Source organism: Garra rufa, chromosome 16 (assembly GCF_049309525.1).
Source record: "Garra rufa chromosome 16, GarRuf1.0, whole genome shotgun sequence".
NCBI lineage: Eukaryota > Metazoa > Chordata > Actinopteri > Cypriniformes > Cyprinidae > Garra > Garra rufa.
In genome coordinates, this window is record NC_133376.1 from 6,616,745 (window position 1) to 6,641,187 (window position 24,443).

General features: G+C 35.3%; 1 protein-coding gene across 2 annotated transcripts; it reads left to right on the plus strand.

The window, feature by feature from the left end:
• Window positions 1–8: 8 nt before the first annotated feature.
• On the plus strand, window positions 9–22,167 carry ankrd13d (ankyrin repeat domain 13 family, member D). Of its 2 annotated transcripts, XM_073820378.1 has the most exons (17): window positions 9–825; window positions 921–1,056; window positions 8,526–8,650; window positions 10,128–10,173; window positions 10,452–10,595; window positions 10,679–10,868; window positions 12,003–12,069; window positions 12,159–12,240; window positions 12,356–12,417; window positions 13,867–13,997; window positions 14,087–14,244; window positions 16,226–16,339; window positions 16,416–16,588; window positions 17,310–17,389; window positions 17,479–17,703; window positions 21,660–21,740; window positions 21,847–22,167. In XM_073820378.1, the coding sequence occupies exons 1-16, from the start codon at window positions 742–744 to the stop codon at window positions 21,721–21,723; spliced, it is 1,881 nt and encodes a 626-aa protein (XP_073676479.1). In that variant the 5' UTR covers window positions 9–741; the 3' UTR covers window positions 21,724–21,740; window positions 21,847–22,167. The 2 variants fall into 2 exon arrangements, with proteins under 2 accessions (XP_073676479.1, XP_073676478.1); XM_073820377.1 differs by having other exon boundaries at window positions 21,660–22,167.
• The last annotated feature ends 2,276 nt before the right edge of the window (window positions 22,168–24,443 follow it).

A 24,443-nucleotide genomic window follows, 5' to 3' on the forward strand; every position in this document is an offset into this window, starting at 1 on the left:
TAGTGAAGGCGCATGAGGAGAGTATCAGCAAAGCCAATCCTGCATCCGATGCATTTTTCACATGGACATGGATGGAAATTAGGCCTCCGCTCGCTTTCTGCGGTGGGTTATCTGCATTTTCCCATCGGTTCATTACAGCCCGGTCGGAATATAATGGAAAGAAGTCCTTCTCCCTTTCAGAGGATAGTGAGAACATCATGTGTCAGCGAGCTCCAGCAGCACTAGCCTGATGATGAGGATGATGGGAAGCTATCTGCTAACGCAAGGATGCTTTACTGCAAATAAACCTCTAACTCATCCATGCTCTCGATTTTACCTCATTTAACGGAACGCCGCTGCGTTTTACCGATCAATTTTCAACCATTTTAGCCTTGAAGAGGCTATTTTATACAGACTTGCAGAATTTTTGACTTAGCTTCGCTAGCTAAGCAGCTGTTGGCTTGACAGTCAGTGGATATTTTCAGCAAACGGAGGGATTTACAGCAAAATAACACACGAATCAGACCGGTAATGAGTGTAAATGAGACATCTGGAGTCCTGAGGGAATGAATTCACTGAGCAGATTAAACGACACATTTTATCAAATGAGATGAACGGTCCGTAAATAAACGCTCGTGTATCTGTTTAGATGCAAAGGTGGCCACTGCCCAACAAACATTTACTAAAAACAGATTCAGCGACCAAAAATAAAACTCAACCACGTTAAATATAACCAAACAGCTGAAATCCAACATCACTGAAATGGCTGAAGAGGCGTTTCCTTTACATTATCTGGTGTGGAACAATCAATATCTAGAACTGGACCGAGAGCTTCAGAAAAATGAGGTACATGGAGTAGTTTAAACTATTGAGTATTTTAAATAATAATGTTTTTTTCTCTATAAAGCCGTGTGTTTTGTATTTGAATGTGTGTGTTATAGCATGACATGGAGTGGCTGGATCCGCGCGGGCGCACGCCGCTCGAGCTGTCAGTGTGTCTCGGGCACCTGGAGTCCACACGAGTCTTACTGAGACACAACGCTGATCCGACACACAACAACACACAGGGATGGACAGGTACAGCCATCATTTAAAGGAATAACCCACTTCACCTACAAATCAATTTCGCTATCATTTACTCACGCATTTCCAAAACCTGTAAGACTTTACTCTGTGGAACACAAAAGAGGTGTGAAAGTAATTAGTGACTGGGGTTTAAAAGCTAGATTTCATCAAAAATCACACTGTGAAAAACAAACCAACAAAATAAAAATAAACATGACTATAAAAAATACACACAAACACACAGGTCAAGCCAAGTATGAATCTCATCGAGGAGTAGTTCACTTTCAGAACAAAAATTTACAGATAATGTACTCAACCCTTGTCATCCAAGATGTTCATGTCTTTCTTTCTTCGGTTGTAAGGAAATTATGTTTTTTGAGGAAAACATTTCAGGATTTCTCTTCATATAATGGACTTCTATGGTGCCCCTGAGTTTGAACTTCCAAAATGCAGCTTCAAATGGCTCTGAACGATCCCAGCCAAGGAAAGAAGGGTTTTTTTCTAGCAAAACAATTGGTTATTTTCTAACAAAAAATAATTGTTGCTCTGTCTAAAGATTAAAAAGTATATAAATTGTTATGTTTTTAGAAAATAACCGTTCGTTTCGCTAGATAAGACCCTTCTTCCTCGGCTGGGATCGTTTAGAGCCATTTGAAGCTGCATTTTGGAAGTTCAAACACGGGGGCACCATAGAAGTCCATTATATGGAGAGAAATCCTGAATTTAAAAAACATAATTTCTTTACGACTGAAGAAAGAAAGACATGAACATCTTGGATGAGAAGGGGGTGAGTACATTATCTGTAATTTTTGTTCTGAAAGTGAACTACTCCTTTAAGCATTTTACGTTTATTCCAAAGTAATAACTCAAGAATCAATAACTCAAGAATATAGTTTATTTGTGAACTTATGTTCAGATATTTTAAAAATAGTTCACTATTATCATCAAAGCTCAGTAAATATAGAGTGTTTTCTAGGGATGGGTGATACCACTTATTTTGTTTTCGTTACGATACTGATACTTTTAAGGCCAGTATCGTCGATACCGATACGATACTTCTAAATTTATCTTTTAAATGATTATATTTTATTACATTACTAAGAGTAAAATATGTCATTATTAGGGATGCACCAAAATGAAAATTAAACACTGGGCCGAAGACCGATTACCGGATACGGTTTTAAATGTTTTTGTATTTTGCCAATTTTTTTCACTATTGCATAAATTAAATAGCCAAAATGTGCTTTTTACAGTTTTGTCTTGCTTTTCAAAAAAAAAAAAAGTAAATTACAAAACAACAATTTAAAAATATTTACATATCACTGGACATTTTTAACATTCTAGTAGACATTATAGCCTACCAACAAACCATTTTAACTTAAAATTAATATGTTAGTAAAATAATATTCTTTGGCCATAAGACCCCCTTCTTGAATCAGGCATGTGTTTTTAATGTACAAATAAATGCAGCCTTGCTGAGCAAAGGAGAATGTTATAGTAAATGTATTAATAGAGCTGTTGTAATGATTGTTAGGGGCCAAGCACCGAAGGTGGCATTCTTCTTCTTCTTCTAACGTTTCTTCTGCCGCAAGTCTATGGCAGCCCATAGAACCGCTTGCGGGAAAGTTGTATAATTTTGCACACTGATAGAGGACAGTCCCAACATTAACCATAGCAAGTTTGATGTCTCTAACTCAAACTCTCTAGCGCCACCACTTGTCCAAAATTTCACTTTCTTTTTGCTAATAACTTTTGAACCGTAAGCCACAAAATCAAAATTCTTTTTTTCTCTGAATCCATGGGTCATGCCGAGTCGAATGAACTCCAAAATTAAAAAATCGTAAGGTTTAGTTCTTTTTCTATAATTTATTGTTTGTGAAACCTACTTTTTCGAACTCGTCCTAGACGGTTTGTCTGATTTTCACCAAAATTGGCTCAGATCATCTTCAGACCATGCTGGCAAAAAAGTTATGGAATTCAAATTGATTGAACAAACCGTTCTCGAATAGCGAGCTAATTAATTCTACGAAAAGCGTGCAAAAACGGATGTGAGGCCATATCTCCTCAACGGTTTGTCGTATTGAGACCAAACTTGGTGTGTGTTGTAACAAGCATGACCTGAGGCTACCTGCAGTGTTTCGTCACATTGCCACCTAGTGGTCAGGAGATATGAAAAATGGCTATTTTTGCTTATAACTTCTCAGTGCTTTGCCAAAAAATCTCAAAGCTCATCCCATTAGATTCGGAGGAGCATGCCGAGTCGAACCATATCCAATTTTCCCATGTCAGACATTTTGGGTGTCGGCCATTTTGAATTTAGCTTTAAAATGCTGTATCTTGAGAAAGGATTAGCGTATGGTTTCGACAATAATTACAAAAATGTTCGGCACCATGCCCTGAATGTATATAAAAATTTTGGGGCCAGCGCCACCTTGTGGTCAAAAGTTATAACGAAATTTCGAAAAATGCTAATAACTTATGTGAAAAATGGCTTATTGTAATAAAATTGATTTCAAAATATTCCTTGGGTCAGGCCGAGAACATTGATACCAATTATGCCAAAATTGGCCAAACTTCCTGTCCGCCATTTTGATTAATGTAGAAAACCTACTTTTTCGAACTCCTCCTAGTCGGATTTTCACCAAATTTGACTCGGATCATCTTCAGACCATGCTGACCAAAAGTTATGGATTTTGTGTCGATATTCAAAACCGTTTTCATTTAATGCATCAACGAATTTGCTGAAAAGATGCCAAAGCACATCTGAAGCTGTATCTCTGCAAAGTTTTGAGATATTTGCACGACATTTGGTATGTGGCATTACCACCTAACAGTGATTACACCACATCAATTTGGTAACAGCGCCACCTATTGGTCAAGAGTAACAAACCATTCATTAACTATCAATTATAAATTGTCCAAAAATGCTAATAACTGTAGACAGCATTAGCCTAGTGAAATGAAATTAGTCTCAAAATATTCCTTGGGTCATGCCGACAACATAGATACCAAATATGCCACAGTTGGCCAAACTTCCTGTCCGCCATTTTGATTTATGTTGAAAACCTACTTTTTCGAACTAGTCCTAGACCGTTCGTCTGATTTTCACCAAAATCGAGTCAGATTATCTTCAGACTGTGCTGACAAAAAGTAATGGATTTCATGTTGATAGATGAAACCGTTTTCGTACCAAAATGATTCTGAGGCTTTATCTCTGCAAAGCTTTGACATAACGACACCAAACTTTGAGTGTGCCTTTGTCACCTCACACTAAACACACCACATCGATTTGATAACAGCGCCACCTGTTGGTCAAACCTAATAAGCCTTTAAATCGTATCAGTAGGCGTTCTACATAATTTTTCTGTCGTTTTGACTAAAATAATCCTAAAATGGCTTCTTTTTACTTATTGTTGCAGTTGGTCTGCTGTTCCTGCCATCCTTAGCTCCTCATTTTCCCCTTTGAATGCTTGGCCCCGTAATTGCTGCTTGCAGCTATATTTATCATTATTTTTGTCTTACTTTTTTATTTCAATTTACAGAACAACAGAAAAATTGCAATACTAACATTTATTGATTTTTATTTTGGTGGAAACTCACAAGAAGAGCTCGGCATACATTCTGTTTCAACATGTTTCAACATAACATTCTGTAGTTTATTTATTAATGGTTTAAGGCCATTTCAAGATTTCAGTCATCATACAGTAACCAGCGACAACCACCCCTTTCTCTTCTCATGGAAGACATACGATGCACTTCTAAACAGTCTCATGCTGTCAGTGCTTTGTCTTTCTGGGACAGTTTTAAATGCTTCCACACTGCCGACATGTTTTCTGCATTAGTGCGCGCCTCTATTTGATCGCGTCATTGTTCGGTATAATTTATTCTGCCGTTTCGTTTATTCGTCTAATTCCGGTTGCCGAACATTCGGTGCATCCCTTGTAATTATACCCCCTTAAAGGTTGTATCAGCGATTTCTAGCCTAAAACATAAAGTGTCAATTTCAGCTGACCTTTCTTCACGATCCGCTCGCTGCCTGCCCCATAAATTGTCTGTGAAAAAACCGAGTCTCTCTGGTCAGCCTAGGGTCCGAGATATGCCAAAAAAACAATCGGCGCTATCAACACACCACAGATAACCAAACAGTGTTCCAACCAATCAGCGTCAGGGGTTTGGTGTTGTGGACTTTCCTACTGGTGCTGGGATGTGAGGGAGGCGGAGCGAAAGTCCACAACACCAAACCCCTGACGCTGATTGGTTGGAACACTGTTTGTTTTTGTGTGGAAAGGTTGGTAGTGCCGATTGTTTTTTTGGCATATCTCGGACCCTAGGCTGACCAGAGAGACGCGGTTTTTTCACAGACAATTTATGGGGCAGGCAGCGAGCGGATCGTGATGAAAGATCAGCTGAATTTTACACTTTATGTTTTAGGCTAGAAATCGCTGATACAACCTTTAACTTTATATTCGAAATGCATTCTACCATTTAATATACCTTAATTGCAACTTATTAAATTACATTTTTTACACAGTTAAAATATGTTACTGTAGTGGTAACTACAAAACCTGTAGTTGAAAATACTTAGTTTCATAAAGGGCTCCCAGTGACAGGCTGTTGCAAACATAAAATGCAATTTAAATCTGACAGTGTATGATTTATATTAACATTACTACAAAACATGATCAATGAACTTTAAACGCTAATTTAAATAAATGTAATTGCACAATTTATGTTGTTCTCTGATGAAGCATCAGTGCTTTCTTATGAAACTTTTGGGAAACGCAGCCCTGTTTGAATGCACTGTCTGAACTGAAGGGAGTGAATGCTCTCTGTGATTGATTGGTTCTGTCTTGCAACATTTGGATGTGTTTAGACGAGTAGGAAAATAGTTCTGTCCTGCACAATTATTCCCTAACATAAGTTATACGTCCAATTCAATGCATATTGTACCCATTATTTTTGTTAAATAAACAAAATCACTGGTAAATAAAACACACCTTAGTATCAATATTTAATTTGAGTATCAATACTTTCAATACTCGCTTCAGTATCGATTTTCGAGTTATTGTCATGTAATAAGTTATAACAAATCAAGGAGAAGAGTGCAAAAAACTAACTGAGGAACAAAAGACATTTGTGGTTGGCCAAACTGAACCAGGATTTCAAGAATCTTGACAACATTTGTGTTTGTTTTTATCATTTCTGGTCAGGTAGGTAAATTATTAGACAAATATCTTAATTATTACTGCTTGTACATCTCTTTACCACCTGATAACTTAAGTTAGTCAAAATATTGCGCACCTGCTAACTAAGTCTTTCTCTATGATTTAGCAACTTCCACACATTTTTCTGTGACAGCATAAATTAGCAGAACAACTTATTCAGTAGTACATTAACCATACAATCCATGCTGTTGTTTCAATCCGAATATCGCCAGTATGGCCGATAAGTGCAAACCCTCTATTGGTCACAGACATGGAGATTTGCATTAAATTTCATCAAGCTGATTGCTCACTAAAAACTTGTTTTCATGCCATTTTAAGTCTTATTTTGATGAAACAAAGTGGTTATATCTAAATGTGTGGTTATATCTAAATTGTTTTTATTTAGTTTTCCCATTAAAGCCATTATATTGTACATTCAGACTGATTTGTGAATGCGGAACACACATGGACAGGAGGAGGGATTTATCGCATGAACCAATCAGTTGAACATAACCAGTCACATCCAATCATATCACAATTGAGGCGTTGCCTCCTGTCACGTCACTTTCCTCCATTCGTTCTTAATTATCCCCCACCAAACTTACTGCATGCTTTAGGGGTTCTGTTAAAACTCAATGGGCTCAGGGGAGGTGTGAGAGATGCAGACTCCTGCTGTATAACTTTACCTGCTGCTGTCGCTGTTGGACAGTGTTTCTTTAGAAAAACAAGTGATTTGTACCTTTTTAATGTTATATTTTGTAATATTGGCATTGTTTTATTTTTGTACTACAATTTTTTTTCTTATCCAATATTTTGAGGAGACGCTGCCGTCTTTGCCTCCTTGGAGAAAACCCTCCTGATATATATTCAATGGTGGACAAAATTATTAAAAGCCAATATTTTCACCAGCTTAAAATGTTTTTAAGTCAGTTATCTTTTGCTGTAGTGTCAGTAGGAAATATCAGTTTACATTTTCAGACATTTGTTTTGCCATTAACTGTAATCCAGTGAGATTTTCGTTTGCACAAGGAGTCTGACAACAGCCAGTGCCCCACACAGAGCTCTGATCTCATCATCATCCAGTCTGTCAGAAACAGAACAAACTGAGACAGACTAAATCCAGAAGAACTGTGGCAACGTCTCCAAGATGCTTCAGGAAACATACCTGTAAAAGCTACAGTAGTCACTAGTGTAAAAATGCTCTAAAATGATAAATAGATAAATAAATAGATTTTCTTTACCAATTAACTTCTATTAACTAAATTAAATCAACGTTTGGTTTGACCATTCTTTGCAGCTTTTGCTCTAGGTGCACTTGCGTATAGTTTCTCAGGTAGCTTTGCAGGTAGGTTTCTTAAAGCATCTTGTAGACGTTGCCACAGTTCTTCTGGATTTAGTCTGTCTCAGTTTGTTGCAATTAAAATGCACAAACCAGATGCAATAACACACAACAAATAAAGAAGCGATAGCTCTTCACAGAACATATCATTCTTACTTTATTTTTATTTTGAAGTGTCTATTTATGCGAAATATGTACTATTATGGATGTGACAAGCCTGATAATAGCACTTACCAGACTATAGAAAATCATGCTCTAAAAAAATGCTTTAAAAACTTGCATGGGTATTTGAACCACCAAATGTTGACATCTGTGAGATGAGTATAGTAAAAACCTTTGGTAAAGACTTTATTTTTTCATGGTAAGGTTGACATTTGCATAGAATTACCCCACTGTAAATTCGTGTGAGGAATACAAGATTTCAGTCAATAACTACTTATAAAAAGGTTCTGGTAAACATACACATTACGGCACTGCTTATGTGCACAAAGTATTTTTAAATCTGATTGAGAAAATAGTTGCATTTATATGATAAAAGGGATAGTACTCACCCTCATGTCATTCCAAACCCTTCATCTTCAGAACACAAACTAAAATATTTTTGATGAAATCTGAGAGCTTTCTGGCCCTGTATAGACAGCAACACAACTTAAATGTTCAAGCTCCGAAAGGTAGAAAGGACATTGATAAAATAGTCCATGCAACATCAGTGGTTCGACCGCAAAGTTACGAAGCTATGTGTATACTTTTTGTGCGCAAAAAAACCCCCTAAAATAACAACTTCATTCAACATTTTCTTTTCTTCTGCATTAGTCTTCAATGGGTATTCACAAGAGTATATGATGCATGTGAATGCATGTAAAAGACTAACATGGAAGAGAAGAACGTTTCCTGGTTGTCAACATGTGCATCTTCAGAATATCTCATTCTGTGTGCAGTTTTGCAAGAGGCAGTGAGCACTGGAGACCCTGAGCTGGTGCAGCTGGTCCTTCAGTACAGAGACTTCAGAAGAGCCACAGAGAGACTGGCTGGTATTCCTGAGCTACTGAGCAAACTGAGACAGGTGATCCAATTGCACACATACACCCTGACTGAAGATGCGTTTGATTTAAAGAAGCCTTTTTATAAACTCACCAGGTACAGTATCGGTTTTATTTACCATCCTCTTTCCAGGGTTTCCGTGGGTCCTTAAAATGTCTTAAAAAGTCTTAATTGTATTTTGTTGTTTCAAATTTGAGACCATAAAAAGTCTTAAGCGGTACTAGAAAGTCTTAATTATGATTTCAAGAGGTCTTAAATCTGCAGTTACTAGCTAAACCACAATATTTCTGCCGTTTCGAAAGCACCACATGCTGGCAGAGAATGAATTTGCATTTCCAATAAGGCCGTCTGCTGTTTTTATTCAGACCAAAGTAAAAATCAACCAGTGTTTTTACACTGCAAACATGCAGAGATGATTACAAAATATTATATGTTATTTAATGAATGTAATAATTGATATAATTAATACTTATGAGATAATTTTATGAAACTTTCAGTTTTTTTAAAAACCTCTATCTGAACTGTAAATCATGCTTTTTACAGTCATTTTACAGTTTAAAATGTTACAATAGACAGCCTTGCCCTGCTATGATATTAATTTTATTTGTGCAGGTCTTAAAAAAGGTAAGTAAATTTGAGCTTAAAGGGGTCATCGGATGCAAAACTCACTTTTACATGTTGTTCGAACATTAATGTGTGTTGGCAGTTTGTGTATACAACAACCCTACAATGATAAAAATCCACCCAGTGGTATTTTTTTTAATCTTTAAAAGTAATATCCCCTTTTTAAAATCAGGTCATTCTCAACTTCTTGTTGGTGTGATGACATTTCCAATAAGGCCGCTCCCACGATATTTGATTGACATGAGCGCCTTACCTTAGACCCGCCCTCACCGAGCTGAAACAGTCCGGGGAAGACAAGAATGTCTACGATTAAGCGATTCTGTGTTCTGTTGTTGGATATAATAATGAACATAGCAGTCCCGACATCTGAGCCGCTGAAGACGCAGAGGATTAATGTTACTTTCGTTTTTGAAAGGAAAGCACCAATCCTACGTATGCGTCTATGTTCGTGCAAATCATTCGTAATGCAGCTTCACCCACAGCAGAAGTGAGTATAAGGGTTTTTGATGCATCTTTGCAAATGGCCTTTCATAATAATGTGCTATTTAGCAAGTTTCGCAGCTAAATGCAGCTAAAGTAAACATTACGGCTCGTCATCCCATGGCAGAGAGGGGCGGGGCGAGTAGAGCTCATTAGCATTTAAAGAAATGTGCAACAGAATAGCTCGCTCTAAAAAGGGCTGATTTTGACAAGGTAAAAAGAGTGTTTTTTTTACACTATAATTGAGAAATGTTAACCAAAGTATGTTATAGACTTCTCATCAAGACCCTGAAGAATCATATCAACTTGTGGAAATGGGCATCCGATGACACCTTTCAAAATTCTGCAGATAACCTGCTTTCAGAAGGCATTGCAACATGTTGTCTTTCTTGCAGGCACGCGATTTCTATGTGGAGATGAAATGGGAATTTACTAGCTGGGGTGAGTTCAAGAAATCCTACAAACTCTTTCTGATTCAAATGCTTTCACTTCTGTTTCACAATTGGTTTTAAATATTTTTTGTATTTATTCAATTATTAAATGTTGAATCTTATCTGCCATTTAATAACCTCTCAAGCTGATAAGTTTAAAATAAAACCAACCAACTCACCATTGGCAACCTAAATGGCAGCTTCAACCGTTTCAGCACCACATACGTGGACAGCTCCTCAGATCGATTGCTTCTGACAGTCTATTGTCGTTCTGTCTCAATGACTCAGTTCCTCTAGTGTCGAAAGTTTGTCCAAGCGACGTGTATCGTGTATGGAAAAGCGGTTCGTGTTTGAGGGTCGACACCACTTTATTGGGCTTTGAGCACATGACTTGGCTTAAAGGCCGACGCAGCTACATCTTTAAAGGTGGAGGTGAGTCTTCAGTCTTCAGCACACACTCGAGCAGGATTCACATGGAGTTCAGTGCTTTGAGGTGTTTTGTGCCTTTATTGCAGAGAGTGGGGCCATGGTGATGGAGGTGGACCATGAGAAGCAGGTGGTGTATACAGAACCGCTGTCTCTGTCTCCGCGGGACACTCCCTCTCTGCTCGCCGCCATGCTGCCGTCGCAGGAAAACACGGCTCAGAGACTCACTTCTCCCATAGTGTCCACTCATCTCAACACACGCAACATTGCCTTCGAGAGGTACCGGAAGAGGCTTTTCCACTGATTTAATTAGTCTGGGTCTATATGGAGTGCATTAGTGCATGGCTGCTTTTTCATTGACGTTGGTTCCAGAAGTTTTTTTTTTTTATTATTTAGTTGAGTCAAAAGTTTGAAGTCAAAAGTTTACATACACCTTGCAGAATCTGCAAAATGTTAATTATTTTACCAAACTAAAAGGGATCATACAAAATGCATGTAATTTTTTTATTTAGTACTGTCATGAATAAGATATTTCACAGAGAAGACGGTTACATATAGTCTACAAGAGAAAATAATAGTTGAATTTTCCTATTTCTTATTCCTTATTTTGCCTAAATATCATACTTTTTCATGTAGTCTTGTCTTTCAGAAGCTATAGAAGATACTTACGTTTCCCAGAAGACGAAATAAGTTAAATTTACCCTTATCTTCACACTCAAAAAGTTTTCACCCCCTGGCTGTTTATGCATAATTTTTCCTTCTGAAGCATCAGTGAGTGTTTGAACCTTCTGTAATAGTTGCATATGAGTCCCTCAGTTGTCTTCAGTGTGAAAAGATGGATCTCAAAATCTGAACTCTGAAACATTTTTACAAACTCACAAAGAAATACATGAAAGGAGGGCTTACATTCTTTCCATTTGTATGTATGAATATGATATTTACCCAACAATAAATCAAAGTTGATAACATCTGAAAAAAAAAAGAGAATTTAAATCACACTTAAATAAGAAGATATCTTGCAAAACAAATGAAGAAATAGTTTCTATTTTTAGAGGACCAGCTATGGATATCAAACCAGAATTTAGATCCTTACAGTAAAAGAATAGGTGATTAAGTGTTTCAGGAAAAGAAGAACAAAAAACACACGGATCCACCTTAAAATTAAATAGTTTCTGTATAAAATTACCAACAGGGTAAATCCTAAACATAATTCTGTAAAGTGTCTCCTTAACCTTCGGAGCAACTGGATATGTAAGATAAAGTTAAAAGCATTATCCCTTTCTGAGGCTTCAACGTCTCCCAAAAAGTAGCAATGGTAATCCCCAGTAATACTATGTTTAAACTCTTTATAAAGAAGTTTGTTATTACACGTATACTGTTGTACATCTAATTCCCTGTTTTGCCTGACTCTAGAAATAAGTCTGGGATTTGGGGATGGCGCTCTGAGAAGACGGAGGTTGTCAGTGGATATGAAGCAAAGGTGAGTTCACCTTAAGAGACTTGCTGAAAACACCTATACCCGGGACGAAAATGTAAATTTTTTAATTTTTTATAATTACGTAATTGTAGGTTTACAGTGCCATTAATGTGGAGTTAGTGACACGGTCTCGGACTGAACACCTTTCTGATCAGGACAAGTCTAGGAGTAAAGGTATGTAAACCCATACATGCTGACACTCAATTTTACTAATAAATATACAATCTGAGAGTTTTTGAAATTAATAGCTGCCACCTTCTATTTACTCCTGGCTTCTCTGTGCTTTCAGGATCTCGAACCCCTCTACAGTCGTTCCTTGGTATTGCTGAGCAGCACATCTCTAGTACTGGGGTGAGTGGGATCACTGGTCAGATGCAGTTACATTTTTAATTTAGAATTTCAGTATATTTAGGGTTTTTAAACAATTATTTAAAAAATATATATATAAAAAAAGGTTTAAATTAAGATAGCAGTGATAAAAACAAATCAACAGAATACAAATCACAAAATTTCATATAGTAAAATATATTTAGGAAATAAAAAAAAATCATATAAAATGTTAATGATTAATATAATTAAAAAAAAATAAAAATAAAAGAATAACACCACATTTCAAAAGTTTGGGGTTAGTAAATGTTTTTTTGCTGTTGCTGAATTATTTATTTATTTTTTATTTTTTTAACTGAGGGTGGATGCATTAAAATGATCAAAAATGACATTTATAATTTTACAAAATATTTCTATTTCATATAAAGAATCCTGAAAAAATCTATTATGGTTTCCACAAAAATATTATGCAGCACAACTTTTCAACATTGATAATAATCAAATGAACAGAATACAATAAATCACAAAAAATATTTAGGAAATAAATAAAAATAAAAATTAAATGTTAATGATTAATATAATTATTAAAAAAAAAATAATACAAATAAAATAAAAACACCACAAACATTTGGGGTCAGTAAATGTTTTTTTGCTTTTGCTGACTTTTTTTTATTAAGAATGGATGCATTAAAATGATCAAATATGACATTAAAGACATTTATAATTTTACAAAATATTTACATTTCATATGAATCCTTTTCTTTTGAACTTTTTAAACAGTAAAGAATCCTGAAAACATCTATTATGGTTTCCACAAAAAATATTATGCAGCACAACTTTTCAACATCGATAATAAACAAATTACCAGAATAAAACAAATCACAAAATTTGACAACAATAAAACTATATTTACTAAAGAAAAAATATATAATATTAATGATTAATATAATTATTTTAAAAATAATAAAAATTATGTTTGGGGTCAGTAAATGTTTTTTTGCTGTTACTGATTTTTTTTTTATTATTGAGGGTGGATGCATCAAAATGATCAATAATGACATTAAAGACATTTATAATTTTACAAAATATTTCTTTTTTTATATAAATCCTGTTCTTTTGAACTTTTTATTCACTGAAGAATCCTAAAAAACTGATCCACAAAAATATTACGCAGCACTTTTCAACATTGATAATAATCAAATTTGACAATGTTTTTTACATATTAAAATTACTTCTGAAGAACAATTTGACACTAAAGCCTGGAGTAATGATGCTGAAAATTCATGATATTTTCATCACAGAAATAAATTACATTATAAAATATATCCAAATAGAAAATGTTTATGTTAAACTGTAATAATATTTCATAATATTACTGTTTTTAGTGTATTTTCAAATGACTATCCACCTTATTTTTCAACGCGAACGTTTATAGTCTTTTGTTACTGATTCATTTGTTTACTGTGTTTCTAGAGTCAGGTTTCTCAGTGCGCTAGTCCCCATAACCCAACAGCTATCACAGCGGAGGAGTACTTCGATGCAGAGTTTAATCTGAACGGCAGAGATATCGGGCGGCCCGTTGAGCTCACAAGCAAAGTGCAGAGGTACCATCTCTATAGCAACTCCAAAGTGTCATGATTTGAACCGTGTTTGCATGTAAATTAAGAATATGTGGTGTTTCTCTACCTCTCAGGTTTAAGGCCACACTGTGGTTGAGTGAAGCTCATCCTCTCTCTCTGGCTGAGCAGGTGACGCCCATCATTGACCTCATGGCCATATCTAACGCCCACTTCGCCAAGCTGCGCGACTTCATCACCTTACGCCTACCACCTGGCTTTCCTGTAAAGATAGGTGGGAAGAAATGTCACGTCGATAATTTTATAGCTTTAAAGTCAACACGCAATCAAAATATCTTTCTGTTTACTTTCTTAAAGGGATAGTCCACCTAAAAATTGTTATTAGGGGCCAAGCACTGAAGATGCAAAAACATCTATTGTATCCATTAGTATTCTTTTTCTTCTTCTTCCATTTCATCTGCTCTTGAGTCTATGGCAGCGAACAGAACTGCTTGCGGGAAAGTTGTAAAATTTGGCACACTGATAGAGGACAGTCTAAAATGTCACCATAGCAAATTTTGGAGTATCTATATCAAACTCTCTAGCGCCACCACTTGTCCAAAGTTTCACTCATGTTTATACTAATAACTATTGAACTTTAAGGCACAGAAGGATTTCTTTTTCTTCTGAATCCTTGGCTCATGCCAGGTCATATGAAGTCTAAAATTCAAAAATCGTAAGAGTTTAGTTTTTTTGCTATTTTCAATTGTTTGAAGAATCTACTTTTTCGAATTCGTCCTAGACTGGTTTGTCTGATTTTCATCAGACAATCATCTGATCATCTTCTGACCATGCTGGCAAAAAGTTATGGAATTCAAGTTGATTAGTCAAACCGTTCTCGGATAATGTGCAAATGAATTCTACGAAAAGCGCACAAAAATGGATGTGAGGTTATATGTCCACAATGGTTTGGCGTATTCCAAACTTGGTGTGTGTTATAACAAGCATAACATGAGGCTACCTGCAGTGTTTCAACACAGTGCCACCTAGTGGTCAGAAAAATGGCTATTTTTGCTTATAACTTCACAAGGGTTTGGCCAACAATCACAAAACTTCAGAGGAGTGTGCCGAGTCGAACCATACCCAATTTTCCTTAAGGCCTTTTGATCGACATGTCAAACAGCCAATCACAGATCGTTTCGTTTAGCGTCACGTTTCGGTGCATGGAAATGCCTCAACAACAGACTGGCGTGCAACAAGTCAGTTATTGAAATAACCAGTTAAATAAGAAGAGGGAGAACAAGCAGTAAGTCAGTAATTTGTTCGCGAACGTCGCAAAAGTGTATAACAACAATCGCGTCTGCATAAGCACCTTTTAGCAAAACGCCGAGTAATTCAGTCTGCGCTTTGTTAACCGGAGGACCGAAAGCAAACGCGACACTCGCGTATCCCGGAAATCCGGTCAAATTCAACTAATCAGATGACGACTTCGACATTCCTGAAGTGTTTCCAGTTAAGTGTACCATATGCATCAGACGTTTAGCCAACGATCCGTGGGCGTGACGTCTGAGGCTGAGACTAGCGGCACTATGCTCTGACAGTACTCGAAAGGTTTGGAGGCAGCGCCACCTTGTGGTCAAAAGTTATGCTAATAAATGCTAATAGCTTTTGTGTAAATTAACCTATTATATTGAAACTGGTCTCATATTCCTTGGGTCATGCCAACAACAAACATACCAATTATGCTATAGTTGGGTAAACTTCCTGTTCGCCATTTTGAGTTATGTTGAAAAACTACTTTTTTGAACTCCTCCTAGACAGTTCATCTGATTTTCACCAAAATGGACAATCTTAAGATCATGGATTATCTTTAGGCTGTTCTGAAAAGTTTTTTTGAAATGGATTTCGTGTTTTTAGATGAAACCGTTTTCATATAGCGCCGCTACAAATTTGAGGCATGATGCCAAAATGACTCTAAGGCTGTTTGTTAAGCTTTGACATAATGACACCAAACTGTGTGGCATTGTCACCTAACACAAAACACACCACATCGATTTGAAAACGGTGCCACCTGTTGATCAAAAGTGATACTCCACTCAATCATATTACCAGTGGTTACTTTTATGATTTTCACCCATTATATTATCATCTTAAAATGGCTTCAATTACTGATTGCTTCAGTTGCTCTGATGCTTGCTGCCTTGCTTGTCTAGTGCTTGGCCCCGTAATTGCTTCTTGCAGCTATGTTTTGTAATTTTCATTGTCCTGACTTTTAGAAATTCCTCTCTTCCACGTGTTGAATGCTCGAGTGACGTTCAGCAATCTCTGTGGCTGCGATGAACCGGTCAGTTCTGTTACTGTACAACCTCCTGAAGGAGCCACAGAGGCCGGTAAGTATCTCTTCAGGTCTAAAGTTGCTCTGACTCTGACTGTGCCAGGTATTTAGCCTCACCTCGCTGCTTTCAGGTGAGACACCGCCCCCTCTGCAGTGTGAAGTCGACCCGTCCGTGTTTGAGCCTCCTCCAGAATACACCACACTTGGACCAGGCCGCAGCGAACCGATGAGGGATGAGGATGATAATTTACTCCAGTTTGCCATTCAACAGAGCCTGTTGGACGCGGGAACAGAGAGTGACCAGGTAACGGCATCTATCACATGGTATGTCATGGATCTGCATTCTAATGTGTATTATATACAAAATAGTCAATGTACTTTCTCAGTCTGGCAAGCTCTGTTTTGATTGGCTGGCTGTACACAGCTTCTGAGTCGCTGATTGTGAATAGTAAGTTAGATTAGGTTTTTTTTTCCTGTAAAGCCACTCATAAACTGATACTTCCCAGTGATTATTAGATTGTTGAAGTCAAAATGTTCATTATTTAAATTATTTTAAATATACAAAATGCAGATTTTTTTTATTTAGTAACTGAGCTGAATAATATATTTCAAGTTTACATATAGTCCACAAGAGAAAATAATAGTTGAATTTATAATTTTTTTTGTTTTTTTGTTTAGTGATAGTTGTTCATGAGTCCCTCATTTGTCCTGAGCAGTTAAACTGCCCGCTGTTCTTCAGAAAAATCCTTTAGGTCCCACAGATTTGTTGGTTTTCCAGCATTTTTGTGTATTTGAACCCTTTCCAACAATGACTGTATGACTTTGAGAGCCATCTTTTCACACTGAGGACAACTAAGGGACAACAGAAGGTTTTTTGTGATATTAACTCTGGTGACAAGAATTAATTGTAATTGTGAAGCTCTAGTCAATACTAAACAATTAGCAGACCTTAGCTTTTCATCATTCCCTCCACAGCTTTCCACCCACTCCCTCATCTCTCTTTCTCTTCCTGTGTGTTTCTGTAGGTGACCATATGGGAGGCTCTCACTAACACTCGTCCAGTTTCTCAGCCTCCGCTTTATGAGGAGGACTCTCAGCTTGAGAGGTGTGTGTTTGTGTGGATTGAGTGTTGAGTATGTGAGGATATGCATTTCAATTGTTCAGCAGTTTGAAATGTGATTGTGTCTCTGACAGGGCGATTCAGGAATCTCTGTCTTTGTCACTGGCTGGAGGGGAGAGTGGCGAGTCGGATGGTGGCCAGCCGTTATCCCCGTCTGATCCCGCCCTCATCTCACCTCCGTGTTACAGCTCACTGACCGAGCCTCGGGCGCCGGGAGCGTTTGCTGTGGCCAGCAGTTTTGATGAACAGCTACGCATCGCGATGGAGCTTTCATGCAGAGAACAGGAGGAGTTGGATAGGTATGAATGATAGAGGTGGAAGAAAATGTAAGAATCCAGAAATATAAGCTGTATTGCCAAATCTACTGAGCTGAAATCTAGAAAGAGTTTCAAGGCATCATTGGCTCCTGACATGAAGCCGCTAGCAAACAGCTGGCCACAAACTTATGCTACCTTAAAATAACTTTATGGCTAAATATTATGCTCAATTTATGGCTAAAGACAGTGTTGCATGCATCTAAAAGAAAGGTTTTGTTTTCTATTTTGTTTGTTTCATTTTTTGTTTGGTTGTGCTGACATTTACTACAGATTACACAGAAAATGTAGTTTTGCCTTTTTTGTCAGGTTTTTTTTTTTTGGTTTGTTGCACTATGAACAACAAGACAAGCACATTTGTTACGTATTTTTCTTTTTTTGTTATTATTTTGTTGTTCTATATACAACCTGACAATGTTTTAGTTTTTTGTATCATTTTTTGTTTTGTTGCACTATATACAACCTGCCAAGTACATTTACTACACATTTTTTATTCAAGAGAAAATATTGTTTTTTGTTTCATTTTTGTTTAGTTTTGTTGTGCTTTAAACAACCTGACAAGCACATTTTTTATTGAAATATTTTATTGTTTTTTTTGTTTTGTTGCACTTATATACAACCTGAATATATATATATTTTTTTCCAAGAGAAATTATTTTTGTTTATTGGTTGTTTTTTTTGTCTAATTTTGATAAGATATATCGGATAAGCACATTTACTGCACATTTTTTTTAAAATTTGGATTTGGTTTTTGTTTCATATTTTTGTTTTGTTGCACTAAATACAACCTGACAAGCACATTTATTACACATCTTTCATTCATGAGGATTTTTATATTTTCAATTTTTCTTTTGTTTGTTTTTGTTTTTGTTTCTATTTTTCTTTTGTTTCATTTTGTTGTTCTATAAGCAACCTGAGCAGCACATTTTTATCTGTGAAAATTGTTTTTTGTTTCATTTTTGTTGTGCTATAAACAACATGACAAGCACATTTACTTAACATTTTTTATCCAAGAAAAAAATATTGTTTTTTGTTTCATTTTTGTTTTGTTTTCTTATGCTTTAAATAACCTGACAAGCACATTTAATGCACATTTATTATCAAAATATTTTTTTCTTTTGTTTTGTTGCACTATATACAACTGCATTTTTCATCTGAGAGAAAAAAAAAAATGTTTTTATGTTTTGTTGTGTCGTAAACAACCGGACAAGCACATTTTTTCATCCAAGATAAATTATTTTTGTGTATAGTTTTTGTTGTTGTTGTTGTTGTTGTTTCACCAGCACATGTTGTTTTGTTTTGTTGTGCTATAAACAACATTACAAACACATTTACTATCCAAGAAAATGTTTATTGTTTTGCTACACATTTTTCATTAAAGAGAAATTATTTTTCTTTTCGTTTTTTGTTTTTTTTCTTCATTTTTTTGTTTGTTTGTTGTGCTATAAACAACCTGACAAGCACATTTACTACACATTTTTCTTCCAAGAATTTTTTTGTTTTTGTTTCAGTTTTTTCTTTTGTTTTGTTGCACTATATATAACCTATGGGGAAAAAAAAGGTTATTGTGACTTTTTCATTCACAGTTGAATGATACAAACTTGCAATTCTCACTTTTTTCTCAGAATTGTGATATAAACTAAGAACATAGTTTTTATTCCTCCTCAAAAAAAAAAAAATTAGACTATAACGCGCGATAATGACTTTTTTTTCCCACAATTGTGATATTATATCTCACAATTCAGACTTTTTTTTCTCAGAATTGCAACTTTATTTCTCATAATTGCAACTTTGTCTCGCAATTCTCACTTTATAGTTCGCAATTGCGAGTTTATATCACAATTCTGAGAAAAAAGAATTGCGAGTTTATATCTTATAATTCTGACTTTATAACTCACAATTGCAAGTTTATATCATGCAAATCTGAAAAAAAGTCAGAATTGCAACCTTATTTCTCATAATTGCAACTTTATGTCTCGCAATTCTGACTTTATAGTTCGCAATTGCAAGTTTATATCACAATTCTGAGAAAAAAGAATTGCGAGTTTATATCTTATAATTCTGACTTTATAACTCACAATTGCAAGTTTATATCATGCAAATCTGAGAAAAAGTCAGAACTGCAACTTTATTTCTCATAATTGCGACTTTATGTCTCGCAATTCTCACTTTATAGTTCGCAATTGCAAGTTTATATCACAATTCTGAGAAAAAAGAGAATTGCGAGTTTATATCTTATAATTCTGACTTTATAACTCACAATTGTGAGTTTATATCATGCAAATCTGAGAAAAAAGTCAAAATTGCAACTTTATGTCTCGCAATTCTGACTTTATAACTCACAATTGCAAGTTTATATCATGCAAATCTGAAAAAAAGTCAGAATTGCAACTTTATTTCTCATAATTGCAACTTTGTCTCGCAATTCTCACTTTATAATTCGCAATTGCGAGTTTATATCACAATTCTGAGAAAAAAGAATTGCGAGTTTATATCTTATAATTCTGACTTTATAACTCACAATTGCAAGTTTATATCATGCAAATCTGAAAAAAAGTCAGAATTGCAACCTTATTTCTCATAATTGCAACTTTATGTCTCGCAATTCTGACTTTATAGTTCGCAATTGCAAGTTTATATCACAATTCTGAGAAAAAAGAATTGCGAGTTTATATCTTATAATTCTGACTTTATAACTCACAATTGCAAGTTTATATCATGCAAATCTGAGAAAAAGTCAGAACTGCAACTTTATTTCTCATAATTGCGACTTTATGTCTCGCAATTCTCACTTTATAGTTCGCAATTGCAAGTTTATATCACAATTCTGAGAAAAAAGAGAATTGCGAGTTTATATCTTATAATTCTGACTTTATAACTCACAATTGTGAGTTTATATCATGCAAATCTGAGAAAAAAGTCAAAATTGCAACTTTATGTCTCGCAATTCTGACTTTATAACTCACAATTGCAAGTTTATATCATGCAAATCTGAAAAAAAGTCAGAATTGCAACTTTATTTCTCATAATTGCAACTTTGTCTCGCAATTCTCACTTTATAATTCGCAATTGCGAGTTTATATCACAATTCTGAGAAAAAAGAATTGCGAGTTCATATCTTATAATTCTGACTTTATAACTCACAATTGTGAGTTTATATCATGCAAATCTGAGAAAAAAGTCAGAATTGCAACTTTGTCTCGCAATTCTGACTTTATAACTCACAATTGCAAGTTTATATCATGCAAATCTGAAAAAAAGTCAGAACTGCAACTTTATTTCTCATAATTGCGACTTTATGTCTCGCAATTCTCACTTTATAATTCGCAATTGCAAGTTTATATCACAATTCTGAGAATAAAAGACATAACTGCGAGTTTATATCATGCAAATCTGAGAAAAAAAGACAGAATTGCGAGTTTATATCTTACTATTCTGACTTGATAACTCGCAATTGCAAGTTTATATTACAATTCTGAGGAAAAAAGTTTTTGGTGAGAAAAAAATTAGATAAAAAGTCGCAATTACCTTTTTTATTTTTTCGTTAAGTGGTGGAAACATGTTTGCACCAAACCTGACAAGCACATTTAGTAAAAGTTTTTAATAAAACAAAATTAGTTTTTATCTTTTGTTTTGTTGTTCTATAAACAACATATGACAAGCACATTTACGTTTTACAAAACATGCATATTTAAGACACTTTTTTCTTCCAAGAGAAAATTTTGTTTCGCTTTCTTCTCTCCCCTTACCTGTTCTAGTCACAAAACATTAACACATATTATTATTTTGTTCTTTATATTTTCATCAAAGCAACTTAATGTGAGGAATTGCATGGGTTTAAAAGAGAAAATCTTAAATCCGTATATAGAAAATGTGGAACAGAGTTTGTGGGTTTTCTCATTAGTATCAGCCAATAACACTCCTCTTTTTGTTCCCTAAAGGAAGAGGAGGGAAGAGGAGGAAGAGCTGGAGAGGATACTACAGCTGTCTCTCACAGAGAAGTAACTGTAGCAATGCTTGATGTGGGTTTACCAGAGTAATTTATTGGTTGTGTTTTTTTTTTCTGCAATGTTAAATTATTCTTCTTCTAGATTCATCTCTCTTTATTTCTTTTCCAAAAAAATAAAGATGGAATAGAAAGAGGAATCGGAGAGCGTGTGTGTGCCAAGACATTAGAGAAGATAAATCAAAGAGCACGGCATGAAAATGTGAATGATATCCTCCTCGGTTCCACTGTCTTTTGAGTGATAAAAGGTCAACTTCAACTTCATTGTATAATGATGCAGATGAAAATGTGAATATAAATTATGAACATTGATGACTATGATAATGCATAAAGGTAAAGTACTGAAAATACTATTGCATAAAATAATGAGTTTACTTATGGTGGATGATAATAACATGAAAGTATAAGTATTAAATGTTGCTCAAACACTTTCACAACAATGATCTCTGTTATGACGTTTTTGTGTGCATGAGGAAGCGACCATCTAACACATACAGACAGCAGACAAAGAAACTGACTGAAACATCAAAAAAAGTAGTATCACTGATGTAAGGGGGATTTATACAGACTTTGCCTTCAGAAAAGCTGCTTTTCACACAGACAATGAGTGGTTTAGCTGCAGAGTTCCTCTGTAATACAGTGTTTCTATTATTATTCTTGTATACCACTGTCATTTTGTTATATAAGACAACTGAATCATCTATTACATCTGCAACAAATCAAAAGGTATTCTCCACTGGGTCAGTGCTTCTCAATCTGGGAGCCAGGGACCATTGGAGAGCCTTAGCAAACTTTTAAGGGTGGTTGAAATCAATTTAATTTAATTAAACAGTTTTAATTAAATAATTGAAATTATGTAAGTTACTAAGTAAGTTAATTCTCTTTTTTCTATTTTTCAGAGGTAAATCAATAACAATTACAATTTTAACAATATTTCAGTTATAGTTCAGTTCAGTTCAGTTTTAGTTGTAAAAGGCAAAAAGTTGATCATACTTATTTCTGAATTAAGGATTCATTAGTTTGAATATACATTGAATTAAACACTATCATAACATCTTAGTTGATAATTCAGTATACTTTATTTTTGACAAAACATCCCATGTTTTGGTCATGGCTGCACATTTTCAGTAGTGACAGTAATGTTTTGGTAGTGACAACATCACATTACAGAATTTTAACCCACATACTAAAACAGCACCAAAACAAACTAAAATACTAAAAAACTGTACTTATATTTTGTTTACTTCCCTCAAAGATGTCACTACCGAAACTTCACAGAATGTTTCGCTCGTGACTGTTACTGTTACGGTAGTGACAATTTTATGGAATAACACCCAAATAAAAACAAAGATGTCACTACCGAAACTTTACCAAATGTTTCGATCGGAACTGTTACAGTAGTGACAATTTTATGGGATAAAACACAAAAAAACAAGGACATCATTACCAAAACTTCACCAAATATTTCAGTCAGAACTGTTACTGTTACAATAGTGACAATTTTACGGAATAACACCCGAAAATAAAAACAAAGATGTCACTACTGAAACTTCACCAAATGTTTAGGTCGTGACTGTTATGGTGGTGACAATTTTATGGAATAACACCCACTAAAACAAAGACATCACTACCAAAATTTCACCAAATGTTTAGCTTGTGACTGTTATGCTGGTGACAATTTTACGGAATAACACCCAAAAACAAAAATGTCACTACCGAAATGTCACCAAATATTTCGGTCAGAACTGTTACGGTAGTGACAATTTTATGGGATAACACCCCCAAAAAAAGGTCGTGACTGTTACAGCAGTGACAATTTTATGGAATAACACCCACAAAAACAAAGACATCACTACCAAAATTTCACCAAATGTTTAGCTCGTGACTGTTACGGTAGTGACAATTTATGGAATAACACTCAAAAACAAAGATGTCACTACCGAAACTTCAAATATTTCAGTCGTGACTGTTACGGTAGTGACAATTAACAGAATAACACTCAAATAATAACAAAGATGTCACTACCGAAACTTCACCAAACACTTTGGTCAGTACTGTTTTGGTAGTGACAATTTTATGGAATAACACCCAAATAAAAGCAAAGATGTCACTGCCGAAACTTTACCGTAACAGTTCTGATGGAAACATTTGGTAGTGACGATTTTATGGCATAACACAAACAAAAACAAAGACATCACTACCAAAACTTCACCAAATATTTCGGTCAGAACTGTTATTGTTACAGTAGTTACAATTTTACGGAATAACACTCAAATAAAAACAAAGATGTCACTACCGAAACTTCACCAAATATTTCAGTCATGACTGTTACGGTAGTGACAATTTTATGGAATACCACTCAAATAAAAACAAAGATGTCACTTCTGAAACTTCACTAAATGTTTAGGTCGTGACTGTTACGGCAGTGACAATTTTATGGAATAACACCCACAAAACAAAGACATCACTACCAAAATTTCACCAAATGTTTAGCTCGTGACTGTTATGGTAGTGACAGTTTTACGGAATAACACCCAAAAACAAAGATGTCACTACCGAAACTTCACCAAATGTTTAGGTCGTGACTGTTACGGTAGTGACAATTTATGGAATAACACTCAAATAATAACAAAGATGTCACTGCCGAAACTTCACCAAACACTTTGGTTGGTACTGTTTTGGTAGTGACAATTTTACGGAATAACACTCGAATAAAAAC